This window comes from Patiria miniata, unplaced genomic scaffold, assembly GCF_015706575.1.
Source record: "Patiria miniata isolate m_02_andy unplaced genomic scaffold, ASM1570657v1 HiC_scaffold_8, whole genome shotgun sequence".
NCBI classification, from domain to species: domain Eukaryota; kingdom Metazoa; phylum Echinodermata; class Asteroidea; order Valvatida; family Asterinidae; genus Patiria; species Patiria miniata.
Window position 1 is genome coordinate 12,268,704 of NW_024037075.1, and position 24,193 is coordinate 12,292,896.

The 24,193-nt window shown below is 47.0% G+C and overlaps 1 protein-coding gene across 1 annotated transcript; it reads right to left on the minus strand.

The window, feature by feature from the left end:
• Positions 1 to 1,651: 1,651 nt before the first annotated feature.
• Positions 1,652 to 5,976, minus strand: LOC119719188 (nuclease EXOG, mitochondrial-like). The gene is made up of 6 exons (XM_038188548.1): positions 5,607 to 5,976; positions 4,913 to 5,068; positions 4,351 to 4,493; positions 3,993 to 4,193; positions 2,955 to 3,110; positions 1,652 to 2,508 (listed from the first exon to the last, which is right to left on the minus strand). Exons 1-6 carry the CDS (start codon positions 5,764 to 5,766, stop codon positions 2,275 to 2,277), a joined length of 1,050 nt encoding a protein of 349 aa, XP_038044476.1. The 5' UTR covers positions 5,767 to 5,976; the 3' UTR covers positions 1,652 to 2,274.
• Positions 5,977 to 24,193: the final 18,217 nt, after the last annotated feature.

Genomic DNA, 24,193 nt, shown 5'->3' on the forward strand with positions numbered 1-24,193 from the left:
TTTATCTGGAACATTAAGTGACAGGAAGTAGCAGTCATGCGTACGAAAGCATTTTATTCTTTTCCGAGAGCATTTTGTTTTCAAAAGGAACCTTCAATATTCACCACATGCAGAGTGAAAGGCGCTTACTTCCACATTTTAGCCAGTAATAGTTTTATAACATTGTTTCCGTTTCTATTCGGCCAAGTGCAAACACCATCTTCTGGTTGTCGCATACGTTGGTCGGGTGGTGTGCAAGTCTCAAAGTAGTATATAGCATGGGCCTTTGTAGTGAGGTTTCTTATGTTGATGGAATTTTAGTACTTTTAAATGTAATTAAATCAGGTGCACTTCTTGTGTCAAGATCAAGGAGGTTTCATTTTGGGATTGTCTTTGGATAAAGAGAGTGACGGTATTAGGATTGTACTTGTCGCAAATAAAACCCTGTATTGTTACGGTCATAATATCTTGATTATTTGACGTTTTTTTATGAAATTAAATCTTTTGATGTCAAACATCATGACAAATGAGCGTGCGAAAATTCAGTTTAATGTAAAGTGTATTTCTTGAATTGTTGGCCCCAAATCGAGTTTGGTGGTGGAGATCGAGACCACTATAATGAGAGGGCGCGCCACATAAATAGTGGTCTCAACAACGCATCAACACGGATGCTGCACAACTGAACAAAAAGAACAACCTCGTTTCCGATGAACTACTCAAGAAATACAAAATGGATTAAATTGAAATATGATGCAATTTGTTTTCAGTATGTGTAGCATAAGTAGTTTGAATGGCGTGAGAAACCGTGGAGCTATAAATATAATATGATCGTAACAATCTAGTGTTTTAAACGTTAAAAATCCATGTTGACTTCCATTAGGATTGTACTTGTCGCAAAAAAAACCTCTGTATTGTTACGGTCATAATATCTTGATTATTTGAATTTTTTTTATGAAATTAAATCTTTTGATGTCAAACATCATGACAAATGAGTGTGCGAAAATTCAGTTTAATGTAAAGTGTATTTTTTGAATTGTTGGCCCCAGATCGAGTTTGGTGGTGGAGATCGAGACCACTATAATAGAGGGCGCGCCACATAAATAGCGGTCTCAACAACGCATCAACACGGATGCTGCACAACTGAACAAAAAGAACAACCTCGTTTCCGATGAACTACTCAAGAAATACAAAATGGATTAAATTGAAATTTGGTGCAATTAGTTTTCAGTATGTGTAGCATAAGTAGTTTGAATGGCGTGAGAAACCGTGGAGCTATAAATATAATATGATTGTAACAATCTAGTGTTTTAAACGTTAAAAATCCATATTGACTTCCATTAGGATTGTACTTGTCGCAAAAAACCTCTATATTGTTACGGTCATTATATCTTGATTATTTGACGTTTTTTAATGAAATTAAATCTTTTGATGTCAAACATCATGACAAATGAGTGTGCGAAAATTCAGTTTAATGTAAAGTGTATTTCTTGAGTTGTTGGCCCCAGATCGAGTTTGGTGGTGGAGATCGAGACCACTATAATAGAGGGCGCGCCATAGTGGTCTCAACAACGCATCAACACGGATGCTGCACAACTGAACAAAAAGAACAATCTCGTTTCCGATGAACTACTCAAGAAATACAAAATGGATTAAATTGAAATTTGGTGCAATTAGTTTTCACGATGTGTAGCATAAGTAGTTTGAATGGCGTTTTTTTTAGAAGTGGTGATATTTTATTGCAGTACACTTACTCGACTCTTTAGTAACTACAGTAGTCTTTCACTATGATATGCTGAGTTCAAAAGGTAGTATACAGCAAGTCATAATTACTGTATGTAAAATGTTTTGAAAAACGCCGCCAAAGATACCTCGCTTCGAGTCTTTGAGCATTTTCCTCGATCGTATGAGCCTGCATCCTATATATAGATGCTTGCCTTATTATTGCAAAGTAGAAAAACCCTTAGTACGCTACTGGATCGTCACTGCATGGCACTGAACGCTATTGCAACTAATTAAGCCATAATTGGGCTGCCATTGCAGTGGACTTTCGTTCACGATAGTATGACCGCATTTTTGAAATAATAATGATACCACTAGCGTGTAGGCCTATATTGTGAACTTTAAAAGGAAATTGGTCTCATACGCCAGGCGTTGTTTAATGATCAGTCAAGTTTTAAAATTAAGCACTTAGTAAATAATTAGAAAGGAGTCCTATGAAGTTTTAGCAAACACAAGGACTTTCGTCTTTACAAAAAGTTTGATTTATCATGTATTTTGAAGGTTCCTCTTATCTTCCTATTTCTTATTGGCCTTTTCAACTTGTTCCTTCCACTTAAACAGAAGAAACACTAAGACAGAAACAACAATAATCAGCAAGAAGCCAGACGGGAGCCTCCCCATGGTGGAGTACCCCGCCATCTCTCCCCTCAGCTTGCACGGGTCAATGGAGCATAGATCCCCCACCGGTGCGTCGGCGAGCCTCGGAAAGAACCGGAGACCGGCCGCTGATTCCAGTTGCGACAACGGGACCTTGATTCAGACAAGAAGGTGAATAAAAACAGTTGGTTGATTCTTATTTTAATTATGCTCCGATACAGATGAATTCAATAACATATACATGTAGTATTAATATCGTACTGGTTTGAAGAAAACCAAATAATAGATGGTATGTTTCGTGCAAAAACACTTGTCTGGTTTTCATAAGTTGAAAATTACGGATGCGTACTTGTATATGACGCAGTCCTTCGAGTTTTCATTCAATTAATCTCGAGACGATTGGTGGCGGTAAACTGCTTCGTTTGAAATTATGGTATGATACCGCCACCAAGTGTTTAAAATGTATCCTTGCAAACTGCGAGAAATGTTTCAATCATTGGAGGAGAAAGGAAAGTCATGACTGCTCCCTGTTACAGAATAGGTTATATGTACAAGAAATTACCCCATAGATGACGCGACATTAAAATTCATACCTATACCTTGAATGTAATTAGTGGAATATTTGAATCCACTTTCTCGTTTGGAAGCAGAAACGCAGCAGCGAAGAGTGTGGTTTTGGCGGTTTCTGTCGCATTCTCAACAATGATGATTTTGTAAAGGTGAGTCGGTACAGTCACGTTGCTTTCACCGATTACCTGTAAATTATCGATAAAAACCCAATAATCATCAAAAGCCTGTCATTTTTAAGAAAGTCTGGACTAGCCCTTAAATAGACTCCATCTTACACTGAACTGCGACAGATGGCGGAGTACTCGTACTAAGTAGAAAGGCACCTTATGGAGATGAGTGTCGGTAATTATTTGGAAAAACTGGAGATCATAATTACAATAGTTTGAACTTTGAAGATAGCTGACGACATTTGCAGTGACAGATTAATGCCCATCGATGATGACATCATGACGACAATGTCGGGGCCGGGGACTTTGGTGTCATATAACGACGTTGACAGTGCCTAAACAGTTCTGTAGTACCAAGGGCGGATCCAGAACACAATTTTGGGGGGGGCCAAAAAAATTTTTGGTCCCCCCAAAAAGTGGGTCTAAAAAATTACGGCGTGGGGTTCGGGGCCCGCTAGGGCCCCGAAAATTTTTTGGATTCTAGATGCTCTGTGGTGCGATCTGAGGCAATTTCTGACCACTTTAACCAATTTTTTTGAGGAAAACATGGTGGTGTACTCATTGCCTGCCTTTATTGCGATGTCACATTAAAAAAAAAAAAAATGGTTTCGTTTTGGGGGGGGGGGGCCATGGCCCCCTTTGCCCCCCCCCCTGGATCCGCCCTTGTGTAGTACACGAGGCGCTAAAAAAAAATATGCGCTCTCGACATCTTTAAGATACGATTTATTTTGCTGTAAAGAGTCTTTAGCAGAGGAGATTGGAAATAATCAATCTACGTTAATTTCATCAAAATACTTTTCAACGTGTTGCCGATTTAATTCTTTTTAAAGGCCTATTATTTGGGGTCACATAAATAAATATTCATCACACAGCCACACCAATAATGTCTCAGCACTTTACCTCGTATTTGACAAAGCGACTCCCCTGTGTCGCCCCCTGTGCCGTGTCAGGCAGGAGCAGCGTGCCCGTGATGACTCGCACCTCCTCGTACATCTTGGTCAAGTCCCGGCAGTACGCCTCGACATCACGCCAGTAGCGCCGGTTGTGCTGGCTGTTTTGAGGGACGACGTTGGTCAAAAAGAACGAGTCGCACATGGCGTCCTTGGTCACGACGGAAGAAAAACCGGCAGAAAAATTAGTTATTCTACAAGAGACCAATTATGAGTCGACAATTTTGGCTCAACCCAAAAAAATGATTTTCAGGCAACCAACTCAATCCAAAGCTTAATGTATAGCCTATTTGATTGCTTAAGCTAACCTGACTGTGTTTGTGATTGGCTGCTGGTGACATGTGACCTCTGTCGTAACCACTTTTGCTGTAGTCGTCCAGGGTGGATGAGAACATGTTGTCCACTTTGTCCCTGTCCGGTTTAAAGCTGCACTTGTCCCTGTCGCCGTCACCTTTATCACCAATAGACAAATGAGTAATCAGCAACTGACAAGCAAAATTCATTTTGTCCCTGAATGAACGTGGTCAGCATCCAGCTAATTTATATGGTGTCTGCCAACATTAAAGTGACATGAAGCTTTCGCGTGCAAGTGTCTCACAAACATTGACATTTATGAGCCAAGCTGTCTCAAAATTGGACGGGGCCTTTGTTGTTGTTGTTGTTTGTTTGTTGTTGTCTTTGTTTGTTGTTGTTGACGACGTTTATGTTTTCGTTGTTGTCGTTGTCGTAATAGTCACTGTCGTTCCTATCAATGTTATTGTTGAATGTTGTGAATTCACAGGGAGTTGCCGTTTTCGGGAACTTGATCAAATCAATTACCCCCCCCCCCCCCATTAAAACAAGTTGTATTATCAGCTATCAGGCCTATACCTTGAACGTGATCCTTGGTAATAAACTCAGCAACCCAGATCGGTATTTTTTTGGCCTGATCGTACCCGACGATGTGGTTCTCATAGTTGAGGGTCAGTGGACCTCTGTCTGGTACGCCGTACTTGAGGATCAGCGATGCCGCAGGGCCGCCTTTCTCTTTGTAGACAACACAGTGTTAGAACATTACGTATAACTAATGAAAGCTACTTTGATAAATACGTATACCAAAATGATGTCCACATTACAAAGAAACATTATCACAATATCTTTATTAACAACCATGGCTAGGCAAATAATATGATTTATAACCCCCCCCCCTTTTTTTTAAAGACGGGCCTTCAAAAGGACTCTGTTGTATATTTTTAACTTTTAAAAAGAGGTTTTATTGCTGGTGATGTTCTCAGACCATAGGCTAATATTGTGACGACGATTCTTGAAATCGCTTTTTTTTTGACGCGTGACGAAAGAGGTTTTAGGGTCCGTGTGTTTAAATGGTGATATTCTTTGAATAGATTGAGCAATTTCATGCTTATGAAATTGGCTTTCCAGTCATTATAACGTTTGGTGTTTTTTAGGGTTTTGGTTTCGGTTTGATTTACTCACCCTTTATATCTGCTAGCTTATCTGGTGCCAGTTTGTGTTAAATGGGCCTGAAGTACGGAAGTTTGTTTGTTTAATTATAGGCTACGCTTACCTGTTACCTTCGGCGCTTTGAACTTGTATGTCTCCACGGGAACCACTAGCGGTCGTTGCTGCTCAGCCGACAAAATTCCCAAGTACACGAAACACAACACTAAGGATACAACAAAACCAACGGCGAAACCGCCTTGGAAAGTTTTGATGTCCTCCGCCATTTTGGGCTGCAAATTGAAATCTCGGAGATTCTTCAACTTGAACTACCTTCTCACAGTCCCGGGACAATTCCTGTAGGATCAGAAGCGGGGCGATACGCACGAGTTACGTAACGTTACACTGGGAGTAGGTAGCTTTTAGCCCGTCAGAACTCACGCCCAACGGCAGTGATATCGCTGTTGAATGCAAATGACTACAATGCATATGCGAAACAAACCTTTGAGCTATATAAAACGCACGTACGCAATGCAGTGGACGGGTTCAAAGTATCTGTTTGTATTCTATTTACAATGTCAGTGTCAGAAAGTTCATAAAGTTCGGAAGCCCCGATGGCGGAGGCGCGCGTGACAGCTTTTGCACAAAACAATTCGGGAGTGCGTGCACACAATGGTTGCAGGCAGGCCAGTATTGGTAAGCCACCATAAACCGAATAGTGGTCAATCCCTCTACTTCCAAAATTCAGTATAAATACTCACAACACTGCAAGGTATTTGAGATGCATGTACCCGTAAAATTAAAGCTTATTTCATCATCATTTTTTTTTATCTATCTATTTATTTATTTATTTTTTTAATTTTTTTTTTAACCAATGACCAGCTTTGGGAGAAAATTCCATCCAAAAATGATCACCCTAAAAATGTAGTCATATCCTCGAATCGAATCCCATCGCAATTTTGACAAATGATGCTACGCTTCGCTACAAAATAAACACATTTTAGGGCCAAATTTCATCCGAATTCCACAGAAAAACGAGCTCCGAGCCCAGTTCACAGCATCTACCCTTTCTTTCTTTCTTTTTTAACCCTCAAGTAAGATCATGGCCCACAAAATATATGGCCTGCCAAAAAAAAAAAAATGAGGGCATACAAATCAGTGATTTGGCCGGCGTAGGCAATTTCGGGCCAAATTACTGGCCTGCACCCACATGGCACAAAGCTCCAATTCCAAGATTAGCCTCCGTCCCCCCCACCCAAAAAAAAAAGTTCTGCTTCCGATTACATGGCATTTGGAAATAGGGTAGGTAGGTAGGTATTTTGTTTGCCATTTTTTTTGTGAACGGTCATATGGAGGTGTCTGCGTGTATATGTAGTCAAGGTTAACGAAGAAATTGATGGTTTTGGGTGTTTTTAAGCTCAATTTTTCCATAACAAAATTAGGGTAGGGGATGTCAGAATAGGGTTGGTAGGGAAACCGGAAACGGAACTATTTGGCCTTACCTCTGTCTATATTCAAAGCGGAAAAAATAATCAGAGGTGGGTAAAACTGAATTTATAATTATTTTGAAGAAACTTTTGGAGAAAAGCGCAGATGTAGTAGCTGTTACCACTAGTTTTGTTTTTGTGCAGTAAGTCCAGTAGGGAGGCCTGTCAGCGCCAACCCGCCTGGCTCCCATGTATCGCAGCATAAAGGTACCTCAACGTAAATGAAGCGGATGAATGGGCCAACCAGCATGCAAATGGGCAGGGCGCTAGACCTGAAACTTTCGGAGAAAAGCGCAGATGTAGTAGCTGATGCCACTAGTTTCGTTTTTGTGCAGGAAGACCCATAGGGAGGCCTGTCAGCGCCAACCCGCCTGGCTCCCATGTATCGCAGCCTAAATGTACCTTAACGTAGATGGATCTGGACAAACTTGGTACCGTTTTAAAGCGGATGAATGGGCCAACCAACATGCAAATCGGCAGGGCCCTAGACCTGAAACTTTCGGAGAAAAGCGCAGATGTAGTAGCTGATGCAACTAGTTTCGTTTTTGTGCAGTAAGACCCATAGGGAGGACTATCAGCGCCAACCCGCCTGGATCGAATGTATCGCAGCCTAAAGGTATCTGAACGTGCATGGATCTGGACAAACTTGGTACCGTTTTGAAGCGGATGAATGGGCCAACCAGCATGCAAATGGGCAGGGCGCTAGACCTGAAACTTTTGGAGAAAATTGCAGATGTAGTAGCTAATGCCACTAGTTTCGTTTTTGTGCAGTAAGTCCCTTAGGGAGGCCTGTCGGCGCCAACGCGCCTGGCTCCCATGTATCGCAGCCTAAAGGTACCTTAACGTAGATGGATCTGGACAAACTTGGTACCGTTTTGAAGCGGATGAATGGGCCAACCAACATGCAAATCGGCAGTGCGCTAGACTTGAAACGTTTGGAGAAAAGCGGAGATGTAGTAGCTGATGCCACTAGTTTCGTTTTTGTGCAGTAAGTCCCATAGGGAGGCCTGTCAGCGCCAACCCGCCTGGCTCCCATGTATCGCAGCCTAAATGTACTTTAACATAGATGGATCTGGACAAACTTGGTACCGTTTTGAAGCGGATGAATGGGCCAACCAGCATGCAAATGGGCAGGGCGCTAGACCTGAAACTTTTGGAGAAAAGCGCAGATGTAGTAGCTAATGCCACTAGTTTCGTTTTTGTGCAGTAAGTCCCTTAGGAAGGCCTGTCGGCGCCAACACGCCTGGCTCCCATGTATCGCAGCCTAAATGTACTTCAACATAGATGGATCTGGACAAACTTGGTACCGTTTTGAAGCGGATGAATGGGCCAACCATCATGCAAATCGGCAAGGCGCTAGACCTGAAACTTTTGGAGAAAAGCGGAGATGTACTAGCTGATGCCACTAGTTTCGTTTTTGTGCAGTAAGTCCAATGGGGAGGCCTGTCAGCGCCAACCCGCCTGGCTCCCATGTATCGCAGCCTAAAGGTACCTTAACGTGCATGGATCTGGACAAACTTGGTACCGTTTTGAAGCGGATGAATGGACCAACCAGCATGCAAATCGGCAGGGCGCTAGACCTGAAACTTGTGGAGAAAAGCGCAGATGTAGTAGCTGATACCACTAGTTTCGTTTTTGTGCAGTAAGTCCCCTAGGGAGGCCTGTCAGCGCCAACCCGCCTGGCTCCCATGTATCGCAGCCTAAAGGTACCTTAACGTAAACGGATCTGGACAAACTTGGTACAGTTTTAAAGCGGATGAATGGGCCAACCAGCATGCAAATCGGCAGGGCGCTAGGCCTAAAACTTTTGGAGAAAAGCGGAGATGTAGTAGCTGATGCCACTAGTTTCGTTTTTGTGCAGTAAGTCCCATAGGGAGGCCTGTCTGCGCCAACCCGCCTGGCTCCCATGTATCGCAGCCTAAATGTACTTTAACATAGATGGATCTGGACAAACTTGGTACCGTTTTGAAGCGGATGAATGGGCCAACCAACATGCAAATCGGCAAGGCGCTAGACTTGAAACTTTTGGAGAAAAGCGGAGATGTACTAGCTGATTCCACTAGTTTCGTTTTTGTGCAGTAAGTCCCATGGGGAGGCCTGTCAGCGCCAACCCGCCTGGCTCCCATGTATCGCAGCCTAAAGGTACCTTAACGTAAATGGATCTGGACAAACTTGGTACCGTTTTGAAGCGGATGAATGGGCAAAGCAGCATGCAAATCGGCAGGGCGCTAGGCCTGAAACTTGTGGAGAAAAGCGCAGATGTAGTAGCTGATGCCACTAGTTTCGTTTTTGTGCAGTAAGTCCCATACGGAGGCCTGTCAGCGCCAACCCGCCTGGCTCCCATGTATCGCAGCATAAATGTACTTTAACATAGATAGATCTGGACAAACTTGGTACCGTTTTGAAGCGGATGAATGGGCCAACCAACATGCAAATCGGCAAGGCGCCAGACTTGAAACTTTTGGAGAAAAGCGCAGATGTAGTAGCTGATGCCACTAGTTTCGTTTTTGTGCAGTAAGACCCATAGGGAGGACTATCAGCGCCAACCCGCCTGGATCGAATGTATCGCAGCCTAAAGGTATCTGAACGTGCATGGATCTGGACAAACTTGGTACCGTTTTGAAGCGGATGAATGGGCCAACCAGCATGCAAATGGGCAAGGCGCTAGACCTGAAACTTTTGGAGAAAAGCGCAGATGTAGTAGCTATAATGCCACTAGTTTCGTTTTTGTGCAGTAAGTCCCTTAGGGAGGCCTGTCGGCGCCAACGCGCCTGGCTCCTATGTATCGCAGACTAAAGGTACCTTAACGTAGATGGATCTGGACAAACTTGGTACCGTTTTGAAGCGGATGAATGGGCAAACTAACATGCAAATCGGCAGTGCGCTAGACTTGAAACTTTTGGAGAAAAGCGGAGATGTAGTAGCTGATGCCACTAGTTTCGTTTTTGTGCAGTAAGTCCCATAGGGAGGCCTGTCAGCGCCAACCCGCCTGGCTCCCATGTATCGCAGCCTAAATGTACTTTAACGTAGATGGATCTGAACAAACTTGGTACCGTTTTGAAGCGGATGAATGGGCCAACCAACATGCAATTCGACAGGGCGCTAGGCCTGAAACTTTTGGAGAAAAAGCGGAGATGTACTAGCTGATGCCACTAGTTTCGTTTTTGTGCAGTAAGTCCCATAGGGAGGCCTGTCAGCGCCAACCCGCCTGGCTCCCATGTATCGCAGCCTAAAGGTACCTTAACGTGCATGGATGTGGACAAACTTGGTACCGTTTTGAAGCGGATGAATGGGCCAACCAACATGCAAATCGGCAAGGCGCTAGACTTGAAACTTTTAGAGAAAAGCGGATATGTACTAGCTGATGCCAGTAGTTTCGTTTTTGTGCAGTAAGTCCCATGGGGAGGCCTGTCAGCGCCAACCCGCCTGGCTCCCATGTATCGCAGCCTAAAGGTACCTTAACGTGCATGGATCTGGACAAACTTGGTACCGTTTTGAAGCGGATGAATGGGCAAACTAACATGCAAATCGGCAGGGCGCTAGACCTGAAACTTGTGGAGAAAAGCGGAGATGTAGTAGCTGATGCCACTAGTTTCGTTTTTATGCAGTAAGTCCCTTAGGGAGGCCTGTCGGCGCCAACGCGCCTGGCTCCCATGTATCGCAGCCTAAAGGTACCTTAACATAGATGGATCTGGACAAACTTGGTACCGTTTTGAAGCGGATGAATGGGCCAACTAACATGCAAATCGGCAGGGCGCTACACTTGAAACTTTTTGAGAAAAGCGGAGATGTAGTAGCTAATGCCACTAGTTTCGTTTTTGTGCAGTAAGTCCCATAGGGAGGCCTGTCAGCGCCAACCCGCCTGGCTCCCATGTATCGCAGCCTAAATGTACTTTAACGTAGATGGATCTGAACAAACTTGGTACCGTTTTGAAGCGGATGAATGGGCCAACCAACATGCAAATCGGCAAGGCGCTAGACTTGAAACTTTTAGAGAAAAGCGGATATGTACTAGCTGATGCCAGTAGTTTCGTTTTTGTGCAGTAAGTCCCATGGGGAGGCCTGTCAGCGCCAACCCGCCTGGCTCCCATGTATCGCAGCCTAAAGGTACCTTAACGTGCATGGATCTGGACAAACTTGGTACCGTTTTGAAGCGGATGAATGGGCCAACCAGCATGCATATCGGCAGGGCGCTAGACGTGAAACTTTTGGAGAAAAGCGCAGATGTAGTAGCTATAATGCCACTAGTTTCGTTTTTGTGCAGTAAGTCCCTTAGGGAGGCCTGCCGGCGCCAACCCGCCTGGCTCCCATGTATCGCAGCCTAAATGTACTTTAACATTGATAGATCTGGACAAACTTGGAACCGTTTTGAAGCGGATGAATGGGCCAACCAGCATGCAAATCGGCAAAGTGCCAGACTTGAAACTTTTGGAGAAAAGCGGAAATGTAGTAGCTGATGCCACTAGTTTCGTTTTTGTGCAGTAAGTCCCATAGGGAGGCCTGTCAGCGCCAACACGCCTGGCTCCCATGTATCGCAGGCTAAAGGTACCTTAACGTAAATGGATCTGGACAAACTTGGTACCATTTTGAAGCGGATGAATGGGCCAACTAACATGCAAATCGGCAGGGCGCTAGTCTTAAAACTTTTGGAGAAAAGCGGAGATGTAGTAGCTGAGGCCACTAGTTTCGTTTTTGTGCAGTAAGTCCCATGGGGAGGCCTGTCAGCGCCAACCCGCCTGGCTCCCATGTATCGCAGCCTAAAGGTACCTTAACATGCATGGATCTGGACAAACTTGGTACCGTTTTGAAGCGGATGAATGGGCCAACCAGCATGCAAATCGGCAAGGCGCCAGACTTGAAACTTTTGGAGAAAAGCGGAAATGTAGTAGCTGATGCCACTAGTTTCGTTTTTGTGCAGTAAGTCCCATAGGGAGGCCTGTCTGCGACAACCCGCCTGGCTCCCATGTATCGCAGCCTAAATGTACTTTAACATAGATGGATCTGGACAAACTTGGTACCGTTTTGAAGCGGATGAATGGGCCAACCAACATGCAAATCGGTAAGGCGCTAGACTTGAAACGTTTGGAGAAAATCGGAGATGTACTAGCTGATGCCACTAGTTTCGTTTTTGTGCAGTAAGTCCCATGGGGAGGCCTGTCAGCGCCAACTCGCCTGGCTCCCATGTATCGCAGCCTAAAGGTACCTTAACGTAGATGGATCTGGACAAACTTGGTACCGTTTTGAAGCGGATGAATGGGCCAACCAACATGCAAATCGGCAAGGCGCTAGACTTGAAACTTTTGGAGAAAAGCGCAGATGTAGTAGCTGATGCCACTAGTTTCGTTTTTGTGCAGTAAGTCCCATAGGGAGGCCTGTCAGCGCCAACCCGCCTGGCACCCATGTATCGCAGCCTAAATGTACTTTAACATAGATGGATCTGGACAAACTTGGTACCGTTTTGAAGCGGATGAATGGGCCAACCAACATGCAAATCGGCAAGGCGCTAGACTTAAAACTTTTGGAGAAAAGCGGAGAGGTAGTAGCAGATGCCACTAGTTTCGTTTTTATGCAGTAAGTCCCATGGGGAGGCCTATCAGCGCCAACACGCCTGGCTCCCATGTATCGCAGCCTAAAGGTACCTTAACGTGCATGGATCAGGACAAATTTGGTACCGTTTTGAAGCGGATGAATGGGCCAACCAGCATGCAAATCGGCAGGGCCTAGACTTGAAACTGTTGGAGAAAAGCGCAGATGTACTAGCTGTTGCCACTAGTTTCGTTTTTGTGCAGTAAGTCCCCATAGGGAGGCTTGTCAGCGCCAACCCGCCTGGCCCCCATGTATCGCAGGCTAAAGGTACCTTAACGTAAATGGATCTGGACAAACTTGGTACCGTTTTGAAGCGGATGAATGGGCAAACCAGCATGCAAATCGGCAGGGCGCTAGGCCTGAAACCTTTTGAGATAAGCGCAGATTATTAGCTGCTACCACTAGTTTCGTTTGTGTGCAGTAAGTCCCATGGGGAGGCCTGTCAGCGTCAACCCGCCTGGCTCCCATGTATCGCAGCCTAAAGGTACCTTAACGTAGATGGATCTGGACAAACTTGGTACGGTTTTGAAGCGGATGAAAGGGCAAACCAGCATGCAATTCGGCAGGGCCCTAGACTTGAAACTGTTGGAGAAAAGCGCAGATGTACTAGCTGTTGCCACTAGTTTCGTTTTTGTGCAGTAAGTCCCCATAGCGAGGCTTGTCATCGCCAACCCGCCTGGCCCCCATGTATCGCAGGCTAAAGGTACCTTAACGTAAATGGATCTGGACAAACTTGGTACCGTTTTGAAGCGGATGAATGGGCAAACCAGCATGCAAATCGGCAGGGCGCTAGGCCTGAAACCTTTTGAGATAAGCGCAGATGTATTAGCTGCTACCACTAGTTTCGTTTGTGTGCAGTAAGTCCCATGGGGAGGCCTGTCAGCGCCAACCCGCCTGGCTCCCATGTATCGCAGCCTAAAGGTACCTTAACGTGCATGGATCTGGACAAACTTGGTACCGTTTTGAAGCGGATGAATGGGCCAACCAGCATGCAAATCGGCAGGGCGCTAGACTTGAAACTTGTGGAGAAAAGCGCAGATGTAGTAGCTGATGCCACTAGTTTCGTTTTTGTGCAGTAAGTCCCATGGGGAGGCCTATCAGCGCCAACCCGCCTGGCTCCCATGTATCGCATCCTAAAGGTACCTTAATGTGCATGGATCTGGACAAACTTGGTACCGTTTTGAAGCGGATGAATGGGCCAACCAGCATGCAAATCGGCAGAGCGCTAGGCATGAAACCTTTTGAGAAAAGCGCAGATATATTAGCTGCTGCCACTAGTTTCGTTTTTGTGCAGTAAGTCCCATGGGGAGGCCTGTCAGCGTCAACCCGCCTGGCTCCCATGTATCGCAGCCTAAATGTACTTTAACATAGATGGATCTGGACAAACTTGGTACCGTTTTGAAGCGGATGAATAGGCCAACCAACATGCAAATCGGCAAGGCGCTAGACTTGAAACTTTTGGAGAAAAGCGGAGATGTACTAGCTGATGCCACTAGTTTCGTTTTTGTGCAGTAAGTCCCATAGGGAGGCTTGTCAGCGCCAACCCGTCTGGCTCCCATGTATCGCAGCCTAAATGTACTTTAACATAAATAGATCTGGACAAACTTGGTACCATTTTGAAGCGGATAAATGGGCCAACCGACATGCAAATCGGAAGGCGCCAGACTTGAAACTTTTGGAGAAAAGCGGAGATTTACTAGCTGATGCCACTAGTTTCGTTTTTGTGCAGTAAGTCCCCATAGGGAGGCTTGTCAGCGCCAACCCGCCTGGCTCCCATGTATCGCAGGCTAAAGGTACCTTAACTTTAATGGATCTGGACAAACTTGGTACCGTTTTGAAGCGGATGAATGGGCCAACCAGCATGCAAATCGGCAGAGCGCTAGGCCTGAAACCTTTTGAGAAAAGCGCAGATGTATTAGCTGCTGCCACTAGTTTCGTTTTTGTGCAGTAAGTCCCATAGGGAGGCTAGTCAGCGTCAACCCGCCTGGCTCCCATGTATCGCAGCCTAAATATACTTTAACATAGATGGATCTGGACAAACTTGGTACTGTTTTGAAGCGGATGAATGGGCCAACCAACATGCAAATCGGCAAGGCGCTAGACTTGAAACTTGTGGAGAAAAGCGGAGATGTACTAGCTGATGCCCCTAGTTTCGTTTTTGTGCAGTAAGTCCCATGGGGAGGCCTGTCAGCGCCAACCCGCCTGGCTCCCATGTATCGCAGCCTAAATGTACTTTAACATAGATGGATCTGGACAAACTTGGTACCGTTTTGAAGCGGATGAATGGGCCAACCAACATGCAAATCGGAAAGGCGCTAAACTTGAAACTTTTGGAGAAAAGCGGAGATGTACTAGCTGATGCCACTAGTTTCGTTTTTGTGCAGTAAGTCCCATGGGGAGGCCTGTCAGCGCCAACCCGCCTGGCTCCCATGTATCGCAGCCTAAAGGTACCTTAACGTAGACGGATCTGGACAAACATGGTACCGATTTGAAGCGGATGAATAGGCCAACCAGCATGCTAATCGGCAGGGTCCTAGACTTGAAACTGTTGGAGAAAAGCGCAGATGTAGTAGCTGATGCCACTAGTTTCGTTTTTGTGCAGTAAGTCCCCTTAGGGAGGCTTGTCAGCGCCAACCCGCCTGGCTCCCATGTATCGCAGGCTAAAGGTACCTTAACGTAAATGGATCTGGACAAACTTGGTACCGTTTTGTAGCGGATAAATGGGCCAACCAGCATGCAAATCGGCAGGGCGCTAGGCCTGAAACCTTTTGAGAAAAGCGCAGATGTATTAGCTGCTGCCACTAGTTTCGTTTTTGTGCAGTAAGTCCCATAGGGAGGCCTGTCAGCGTCAACCCGCCTGGCTCCCATGTATCGCAGCCTAAAGGTACCTTAACGTGCATGGATCTGGACAAACTTGGTACCGTTTTGAAGCGGATGAATGGGCCAACCAGCATGCAAATCGGCAGGGCGCTAGACCTGAAACTTGTGGAGAAAAGCGGATATGTAGTAGCTGATGCCACTAGTTTCGTTTTTATGCAGTAAGTCCCTTAGGGAGGCCTGTCGGCGCCAACGCGCCTGGCTCCCATGTATCGCAGCCTAAAGGTACCTTAACATAGATGGATCTGGACAAACTTGGTACCGTTTTGTAGCGGATGAATGGGCCAACTAACATGCAAATCGGCAGGGCGCTAGACTTGAAACTTGTGGAGAAAAGCGGAGATGTAGTAGCTAATGCCACTAGTTTCGTTTTTGTGCAGTAAGTCCCATAGGGAGGCCTGTCAGCGCCAACCCGCCTGGCTCCCATGTATCGCAGCCTAAATGTACTTTAACGTAGATGGATCTGAACAAACTTGGTACCGTTTTGAAGCGGATGAATGGGCCAACCAACATGCAAATCGGCAAGGCGCTAGACTTGAAACTTTTAGAGAAAAGCGGATATGTACTAGCTGATGCCACTAGTTTCGTTTTTGTGCAGTAAGTCCCATGGGGAGGCCTGTCAGCGCCAACCCGCCTGGCTCCCATGTATCGCAGCCTAAAGGTACCTTAACGTGCATGGATCTGGACAAACTTGGTACCTTTTTGAAGCGGATGAATGGGCCAACCAGCATGCATATCGGCAGGGCGCTAGACGTGAAACTTTTGGAGAAAAGCGCAGATGTAGTAGCTATAATGCCACTAGTTTCGTTTTTGTGCAGTAAGTCCCTTAGGGAGGCCTGCCGGCGCCAACCCGCCTGGCTCCCATGTATCGCAGCCTAAATGTACTTTAACATTGATAGATCTGGACAAACTTGGAACCGTTTTGAAGCGGATGAATGGGCCAACCAGCATGCAAATCGGCAAGGTGCCAGACTTGAAACTTTTGGAGAAAAGCGGAAATGTAGTAGCTGATGCCACTAGTTTCGTTTTTGTGCAGTAAGTCCCATAGGGAGGCCTGTCAGCGCCAACCGCCTGGCTCCCATGTATCGCAGGCTAAAGGTACCTTAACGTAAATGGATCTGGACAAACTTGGTACCATTTTGAAGCGGATGAATGGGCCAACTAACATGCAAATCGGCAGGGCGCTAGACTTGAAACTTTTGGAGAAAAGCGGAGATGTAGTAGCTGATGCCACTAGTTTCGTTTTTGTGCAGTAAGTCCCATGGGGAGGCCTGTCAGCGCCAACCCGCCTGGCTCCCATGTATCGCAGCCTAAAGGTACCTTAACATGCATGGATCTGGACAAACTTGGTACCGTTTTGAAGCGGATGAATGGGCCAACCAGCATGCAAATCGGCAAGGTGCCAGACTTGAAACTTTTGGAGAAAAGCGGAATGTAGTAGCTGATGCCACTAGTTTCGTTTTTGTGCAGTAAGTCCCATAGGGAGGCCTGTCAGCGACAACCCGCCTGGCTCCCATGTATCGCAGCCTAAATGTACTTTAACATAGATGGATCTGGACAAACTTGGTACCGTTTTGAAGCGGATGAATGGGCCAACCAACATGCAAATCGGCAAGGCGCTAGACTTGAAACTTTGGAGAAAAGCGGAGATGTACTAGCTGATGCCACTAGTTTCGTTTTTGTGCAGTAAGTCCCATGGGAGGCCTGTCAGCGCCAACCCGCCTGGCTCCCATGTATCGCAGCCTAAAGGTACCTTAACGTAAATGGATCTGGACAAACTTGGTACCGTTTTGAAGCGGATGAATGGGCAAACAGCATGCAAATCGGCAGGGCGCTAGCCTGAAACTTGTGGAGAAAAGGGCAGATGTAGTAGCTGATGCCACTAGTTTCGTTTTTGTGCAGTAAGTCCCATAGGGAGGCCTGTCAGCGCCAACCCGCCTGGCTCCCATGTATCGCAGCCTAAATGTACTTTTACATAGATAGATCTGGACAAACTTGGTACCGTTTTGAAGCGGATGAATGGGCCAACCAACATGCAAATCGGCAAGGCGCCAGACTTGAAACTTTTGGAGAAAAGCGGAGATGTAGTAGCTGATGCCACTAGTTTCGTTTTTTGCAGTAAGTCCCATGGGGAGGCCTGTCAGCGCCAACACGCCTGGCTCCCATGTATCGCAGCCTAAAGGTACCTTAACGTAGATGGATCTGGACAAACTTGGTACCGTTTTGAAGCGGATGAATGGGCCAACCAACATGCAAATCGGCAAGGCGCTAGACTTGAAACTTTTGGAGAAAAGCGCAGATGTAGTAGCTGATGCCACTAGTTTCGTTTTTGTGCAGTAAGTCCCATAGGGAGGCCTGTCAGCGCCAACCCGCCTGGCTCCCATGTATCGCAGCCTAAAGTACTTTAACATAGATGGATCTGGACAAACTTGGTACCGTTTTGAAGCGGATGAATGGGCCAACCAACATGCAAATCGGCAAGGCGCTAGACTTGAAACTTTTGGAGAAAAGCGGAGAGGTGTAGTAGCAGATGCCACTAGTTTCGTTTTTATGCAGTAAGTCCCATGGGGAGGCCTGTCAGCGCCAACACGCCTGGCTCCCATGTATCGCAGCCTAAAGGTACCTTAACGTGCATGGATCTGGACAAATTTGGTACCGTTTTGAAGCGGATGAATGGGCCAACCAGCATGCAAATCGGCAGGGCCCTAGACTTGAAACTGTTGGAGAAAAGCGCAGATGTACTAGCTGTGCCACTAGTTTCGTTTTTGTGCAGTAAGTCCCCATAGGGAGGCTTGTCAGCGCCAACCCGCCTGGCCCCCATGTATCGCAGGCTAAAGGTACCTTAACGTAAATGGATCTGGACAAACTTGGTACCGTTTTGAAGCGGATGAATGGGCAAACCAGCATGCAAATCGGCAGGGCGCTAGGCCTGAAACCTTTTGAGAAAAGCGCAGATGTATTAGCTGCTACCACTAGTTTCGTTTTGTGCAGTAAGTCCCATGGGGAGGCCTGTCAGCGTCAACCCGCCTGGCTCCCATGTATCGCAGCCTAAAGGTACCTTAACGTAGATGGATCTGGACAAACTTGGTACCGTTTTGAAGCGGATGAATGGGCAAACCAGCATGCAATTCGGCAGGGCCCTAGACTTGAAACTGTTGGAGAAAAGCGCAGATGTACTAGCTGATGCCACTAGTTTCGTTTTTGTGCAGTAAGTCCCATAGCGAGGCTTGTCAGCGCCAACCCGCCTGGCTCCCATGTATCGCAGGCTAAAGGTACCTTAACGTAAATGGATCTGGACAAACTTGGTACCGTTTTGAAGCGGATGAATGGGCAAACCAGCATGCAAATCGGCAGGGCGCTAGGCCTGAAACTTTTGAGATAAGCGCAGATGTATTAGCTGCTACCACTAGTTTCGTTTTTGTGCAGTAAGTCCCAGGGGAGGCCTGTCAGCGCCAACCCGCCTGGCTCCCATGTATCGCAGCCTAAAGGTACCTTAACGTGCATGGATCTGGACAAACTTGGTACCGTTTTGAAGCGGATGAATGGGCCAACCAGCATGCAAATCGGCAGGGCGCTAGACTTGAAACTTTTGGAGAAAAGCGCAGATGTAGTAGCTGATGCCACTAGTTTCGTTTTTGTGCAGTAAGTCCCATGGGGAGGCCTGTCAGCGCCAACCCGCCTGGCTCCCATGTATCGCAGCCTAAAGGTACCTTAATGTGCATGGATCTGGACAAACTTGGTACCGTTTTGAAGCGGATGAATGGGCCAACCAGCATGCAAATCGGCAGAGCGCTAGGCATGAAACTTTTAGAAAAGCGCAGATGTATTAGCTGCTGCCACTAGTTTCGTTTTTGTGCAGTAAGTCCCATGGGGAGGCCTGTCAGCGTCAACCCGCCTGGCTCCCATGTATCGCAGCCTAAATGTACTTTAACATAGATGGATCTGGACAAACTTGGTACCGTTTTGAAGCGGATGAATAGGCCAACCAACATGCAAATCGGCAAGGCGCTAGACTTGAAACTTTTGGAGAAAAGCGGAGATGTACTAGCTGATGCCACTAGTTTCGTTTTTGTGCAGTAAGTCCCATAGGGAGGCTTGTCAGCGCCAACCCGTCTGGCTCCCATGTATCGCAGCCTAAATGTACTTTAACATAAATAGATCTGGACAAACTTGGTACCATTTTGAAGCGGATGAATGGGCCAACCGACATGCAAATCGGAAGGCGCCAGACTTGAAACTTTGGAGAAAAGCGGAGATTACTAGCTGATGCCACTAGTTTCGTTTTTGTGCAGTAAGTCCCCATAGGGAGGCCTATCAGCGCCAACCCGCCTGGCTCCCATGTATCGCAGGCTAAAGGTACCTTAACTTTAATGGATCTGGACAAACTTGGTACCGTTTTGAAGCGGATGAATGGGCCAACCAGCATGCAAATCGGCAGAGCGCTAGGCCTGAAACCTTTTGAGAAAAGCGCAGATGTATTAGCTGCTGCCACTAGTTTCGTTTTTGTGCAGTAAGTCCCATAGGGAGGCCTGTCAGCGTCAACCCGCCTGGCTCCCATGTATCGCAGCCTAAATATACTTTAACATAGATGGATCTGGACAAACTTGGTACCGTTTTGAAGCGGATGAATGGGCCAACCAACATGCAAATCGGCAAGGCGCTAGACTTGAAACTTGTGGAGAAAAGCGGAGATGTACTAGCTGATGCCACTAGTTTCGTTTTTGTGCAGTAAGTCCCATGGGGAGGCCTGTCAGCGCCAACCCGCCTGGCTCCCATGTATCGCAGCCTAAATGTACTTTAACATAGATGGATCTGGACAAACTTGGTACCGTTTTGAAGCGGATGAATGGGCCAACCAACATGCAAATCGGAAGGCGCTAGACTTGAAACTTTTGGAGAAAAGCGGAGATGTACTAGCTGATGCCACTAGTTTCGTTTTTGTGCAGTAAGTCCCATGGGGAGGCCTGTCAGCGCCAACCGCCTGGCTCCCATGTATCGCAGCCTAAAGGTACCTTAACGTAGATGGATCTGGACAAACTTGGTACCGTTTTGAAGCGGATGAATAGGCCAACCAGCATGCAAATCGGCAGGGGCCTAGACTTGAAACTGTTTGGAAAAGCGCAGATGTAGTAGCTGATGCCACTAGTTTCGTTTTTGTGCAGTAAGTCCCTTAGGGAGGCTTGTCAGCGCAACCCGCCTGGCTCCCATGTATCGCAGCCTAAAGGTACCTTAACGTAAATGGATCTGGACAAACTTGGTACCGTTTTGAAGCGGATGAATGGGCCAACCAGCATGCAAATCGGCAGGCGCTAGACTGAAACTTTTGAGAAAAGCGCAGATGTATTAGCTGATGCCACTAGTTTCGTTTTTGTGCAGTAAGTCCCATAGGGAGGCCTGTCAGCGTCAACCCGCCTGGCTCCCATGTATCGCAGCCTAAAGTACTTTAACGTGATAGATCTGGACAAACTTGGTACGGTTTTGAAGCGGATGAATGGGCAAACCAGCATGCAAATCGGCAAGGCGCTAGACCTGAAACTTTGGAGAAAAGCGGAGATGTACTAGCTGATGCCACTAGTTTCGTTTTTGTGCAGTAAGTCCCATAGGGAGGCCTGTCAGCGCCAACCCGCCTGGCTCCCATGTATCGCAGCCTAAATGTACTTTAACATAGATAGATCTGGACAAACTTGGTACCGTTTTGAAGCGGATGATGATGGGCCAACCAACATGCAAATCGGCAGGGCGCTAGACTGAAACTTGTGGAGAAAAGCGCAGATGTAGTAGCTGATGCCACTAGTTTCGTTTTTGTGCAGTAAGTCCCATAGGGAGGCCTGTCAGCGCCACCCGCCTGGCTCCCATGTATCGCAGCCTAAAGGTACCTTAACGTAAATGGATCTGGACAAACTTGGTACCGTTTTAAAGCGGATGAATGGGCCAACCAGCATGCAAATCGGCAGGGCGCTAGGCTGAAACTTTTGGAGAAAAGCGGAGATGTACTAGCTGATGCCACTAGTTTCGTTTTTGTGCAGTAAGTCCCATGGGAGGCCTGTCAGCGCCAACCCGCCTGGCTCCCATGTATCGCAGCCTAAAGGTACCTTAACGTAGATGGATCTGGACAAACTTGGTACCGTTTTGAAGCGGATGAATGGGCCAACCAACATGCAAATCGGCAAGGCGCTAGACTTGAAACTTTGGAGAAACGGAGATGTAGTAGCTGATGCCACTAGTTTCGTTTTTGTGCAGTAAGTCCCATAGGGAGGCCTGTCAGCGCCAACCCGCCTGGCACCCATGTATCGCAGCCTAAATGTACTTTAACATACATGGATCTGGACAACTTGGTACCGTTTTGAAGCGGATGAATGGGCCAACCAGCATGCAAATCGGCAAGGTGCTGCAGACTTCAAACTTTGGAGAAAAGCGGAGATGTAGTAGCTGATGCCACTAGTTTCGTTTTTTATGCAGTAAGTCCCATGGGGAGGCCTATCAGCGCCAACCCGCCTGGCTCCCATGTATCGCAGCCTAAAGGTACCTTAATGTGCATGGATCTGGACAAACTTGGTACCGTTTTGAAGCGGATGAATGGGCCAACCAGCATGCAAATCGGCAGGGCGCTAGACTTGAAACTGTTGGAGAAAAGCGCAGATGTACTAGCTGATGCCACTAGTTTCGTTTTGTGCAGTAAGTCCCCATAGGGAGGGCTTGTCAGCGCCAACCCGCCTGGCTCCCATGTATCGCAGCTAAAGGTACCTTAACTTGAATGGATCTGGACAAACTTGGTACCGTTTTGAAGCGGATGAATGGGCCCAACCAGCATGCAAATCGGCAGAGGCGCTAGACTGAAACCTTTGAGAAAAGCGCAGATGTATTAGCTGCTGCCACTAGTTTCGTTTTTGTGCAGTAAGTCCCATAGGAGGCCTGTCAGCGCCACCCGCCTGGCTCCCATGTATCGCAGCCTAAAGGTACCTTTAACGTAGATGGATCTGGACAAACTTGGTACCGGTTTTTGAAGCGGATGAATGGGCCAACCAACGTGCAATCGGCAAGGCGCTAGACTTGAAACTTTTGGAGAAAAGCGGAGATGTACTAGCTGATGCCACTATGTTTCGTTTTTGTGCAGTAAGTCCCATGGGGAGGCCTGTCAGCGCCAACCCGCCTGGCTCCCATGTATCGCGGACTAAGGTACCTTAACGTAGATGGATCTGGACAAACTTGTGTACCGTTTTAAAGCGGATGAATGGGCCAACCAACATGCAAATCGGCAAGGCGCTAGACTGAAACTTTTGGAGAAAAGCGGAGATGTAGTAGCTGATGCCACTAGTTTCGTTTTTGTGCAGTAAGTCCCATAGGGAGGCCTGTCAGCGCCAACCCGCCTGGCTCCCATGTATCGCAGCCTAATGTACTTTAACATAGATGGATCTGGACAAACTTCGTACCGTTTTGAAGCGATGAATGGGCCAACCAACATGCAAATCGGCAAGGCGCTAGACTTGAAACTTGTGGAGAAAAGCGCAGATGTACTAGCTGATGCCACTAGTTTCGTTTTTGTGCAGTAAGTCCCATGGGGAGGCCTGTCAGCGTCAACCCGCCTGGCTCCCATGTATCGCAGCCTAAAGGTACCTTAACGTGCATGATCTGGACAAACTTGGTACCGTTTTGAAGCGGATGAATGGGCCAACCAGCATGCAAATCGGCAGGGCGCTAGACCTGAAACTTGTGGAGAAAAGCGCTGATGTATTAGCTGATGCCACTAGTTTCGTTTTTGTGCAGTAAGTCCCTTTGGAGGCCTGTCAGCGCAACCCGCCTGGCTCCCATGTATCGCAGCCTAAAGGTACCTTAACGTAATGGATCTGGACAAACTTGGTACCGTTTTGAAAGCGGATGAATGGGCCAACCAGCATGCAAATCGGCAGGGCGCTAGGCCTGAAACTTTTGGAGAAAATCGGAGATGTAGTAGCTGATGCCACTAGTTTCGTTTTTGTGCAGTAAGTCCCCTAGGGAGGCCTGTCAGCGCCAACCCGCCTGGCTCCCATGTATCGCAGCCTAAATGTACTTTAACAAAGATAGATCTGGACAAACGTTGGTACCGTTTTGAAGCAGATGAATGGGCAAACCAACATGCAAATCGGCAAGGCGCCAGACTTGAAACTTTTGGAGAAAAGCGGAGATGTAGTAGCTGATGCCACTAGTTTCGTTTTTGTGCAGTAAGTCCCATGGGAGGCCTGTCAGCGCCAACCCGCCTGGCTCCCATGTATCGCAGCCTAAAGGTACCTTAACTAGTGCATGGATCTGGACAAACTTGGTACCGTTTTGAAGCGGATGAATGGGCCAACCAGCATGCAAATCGGCAGGGCCTAGACTTGAAACTGTTGGAGAAAAGCGCAGATGTACTAGCTGATGCCACTAGTTTCGTTTTTGTGCAGTAAGTCCCCATAGGGAGGCCTGTCAGCGCCAACCCGCCTGGCTCCATGTATCGCAGCCTAAAGGTACCTTAACGTGCATGGATCTGGACAAACTTGGTACCGTTTTGAAGCGGATGAATGGGCCAACCAGCATGCAAATCGGCAGGGCGCTAGACCTGAAACTTGTGGAGAAAAGCGGAGATGTAGTAGCTGATGCCACTAGTTTCGTTTTTGTGCAGTAAGTCCCTAGGGAGGCCTGTCAGCGCCAACCCGCCTGGCTCCCATGTATCGCAGCCTAAATGTACTTTAACATAGATAGATCTGGACAAACTTGGTACCGTTTTGAAGCGGATGAATGGGCCAACCAA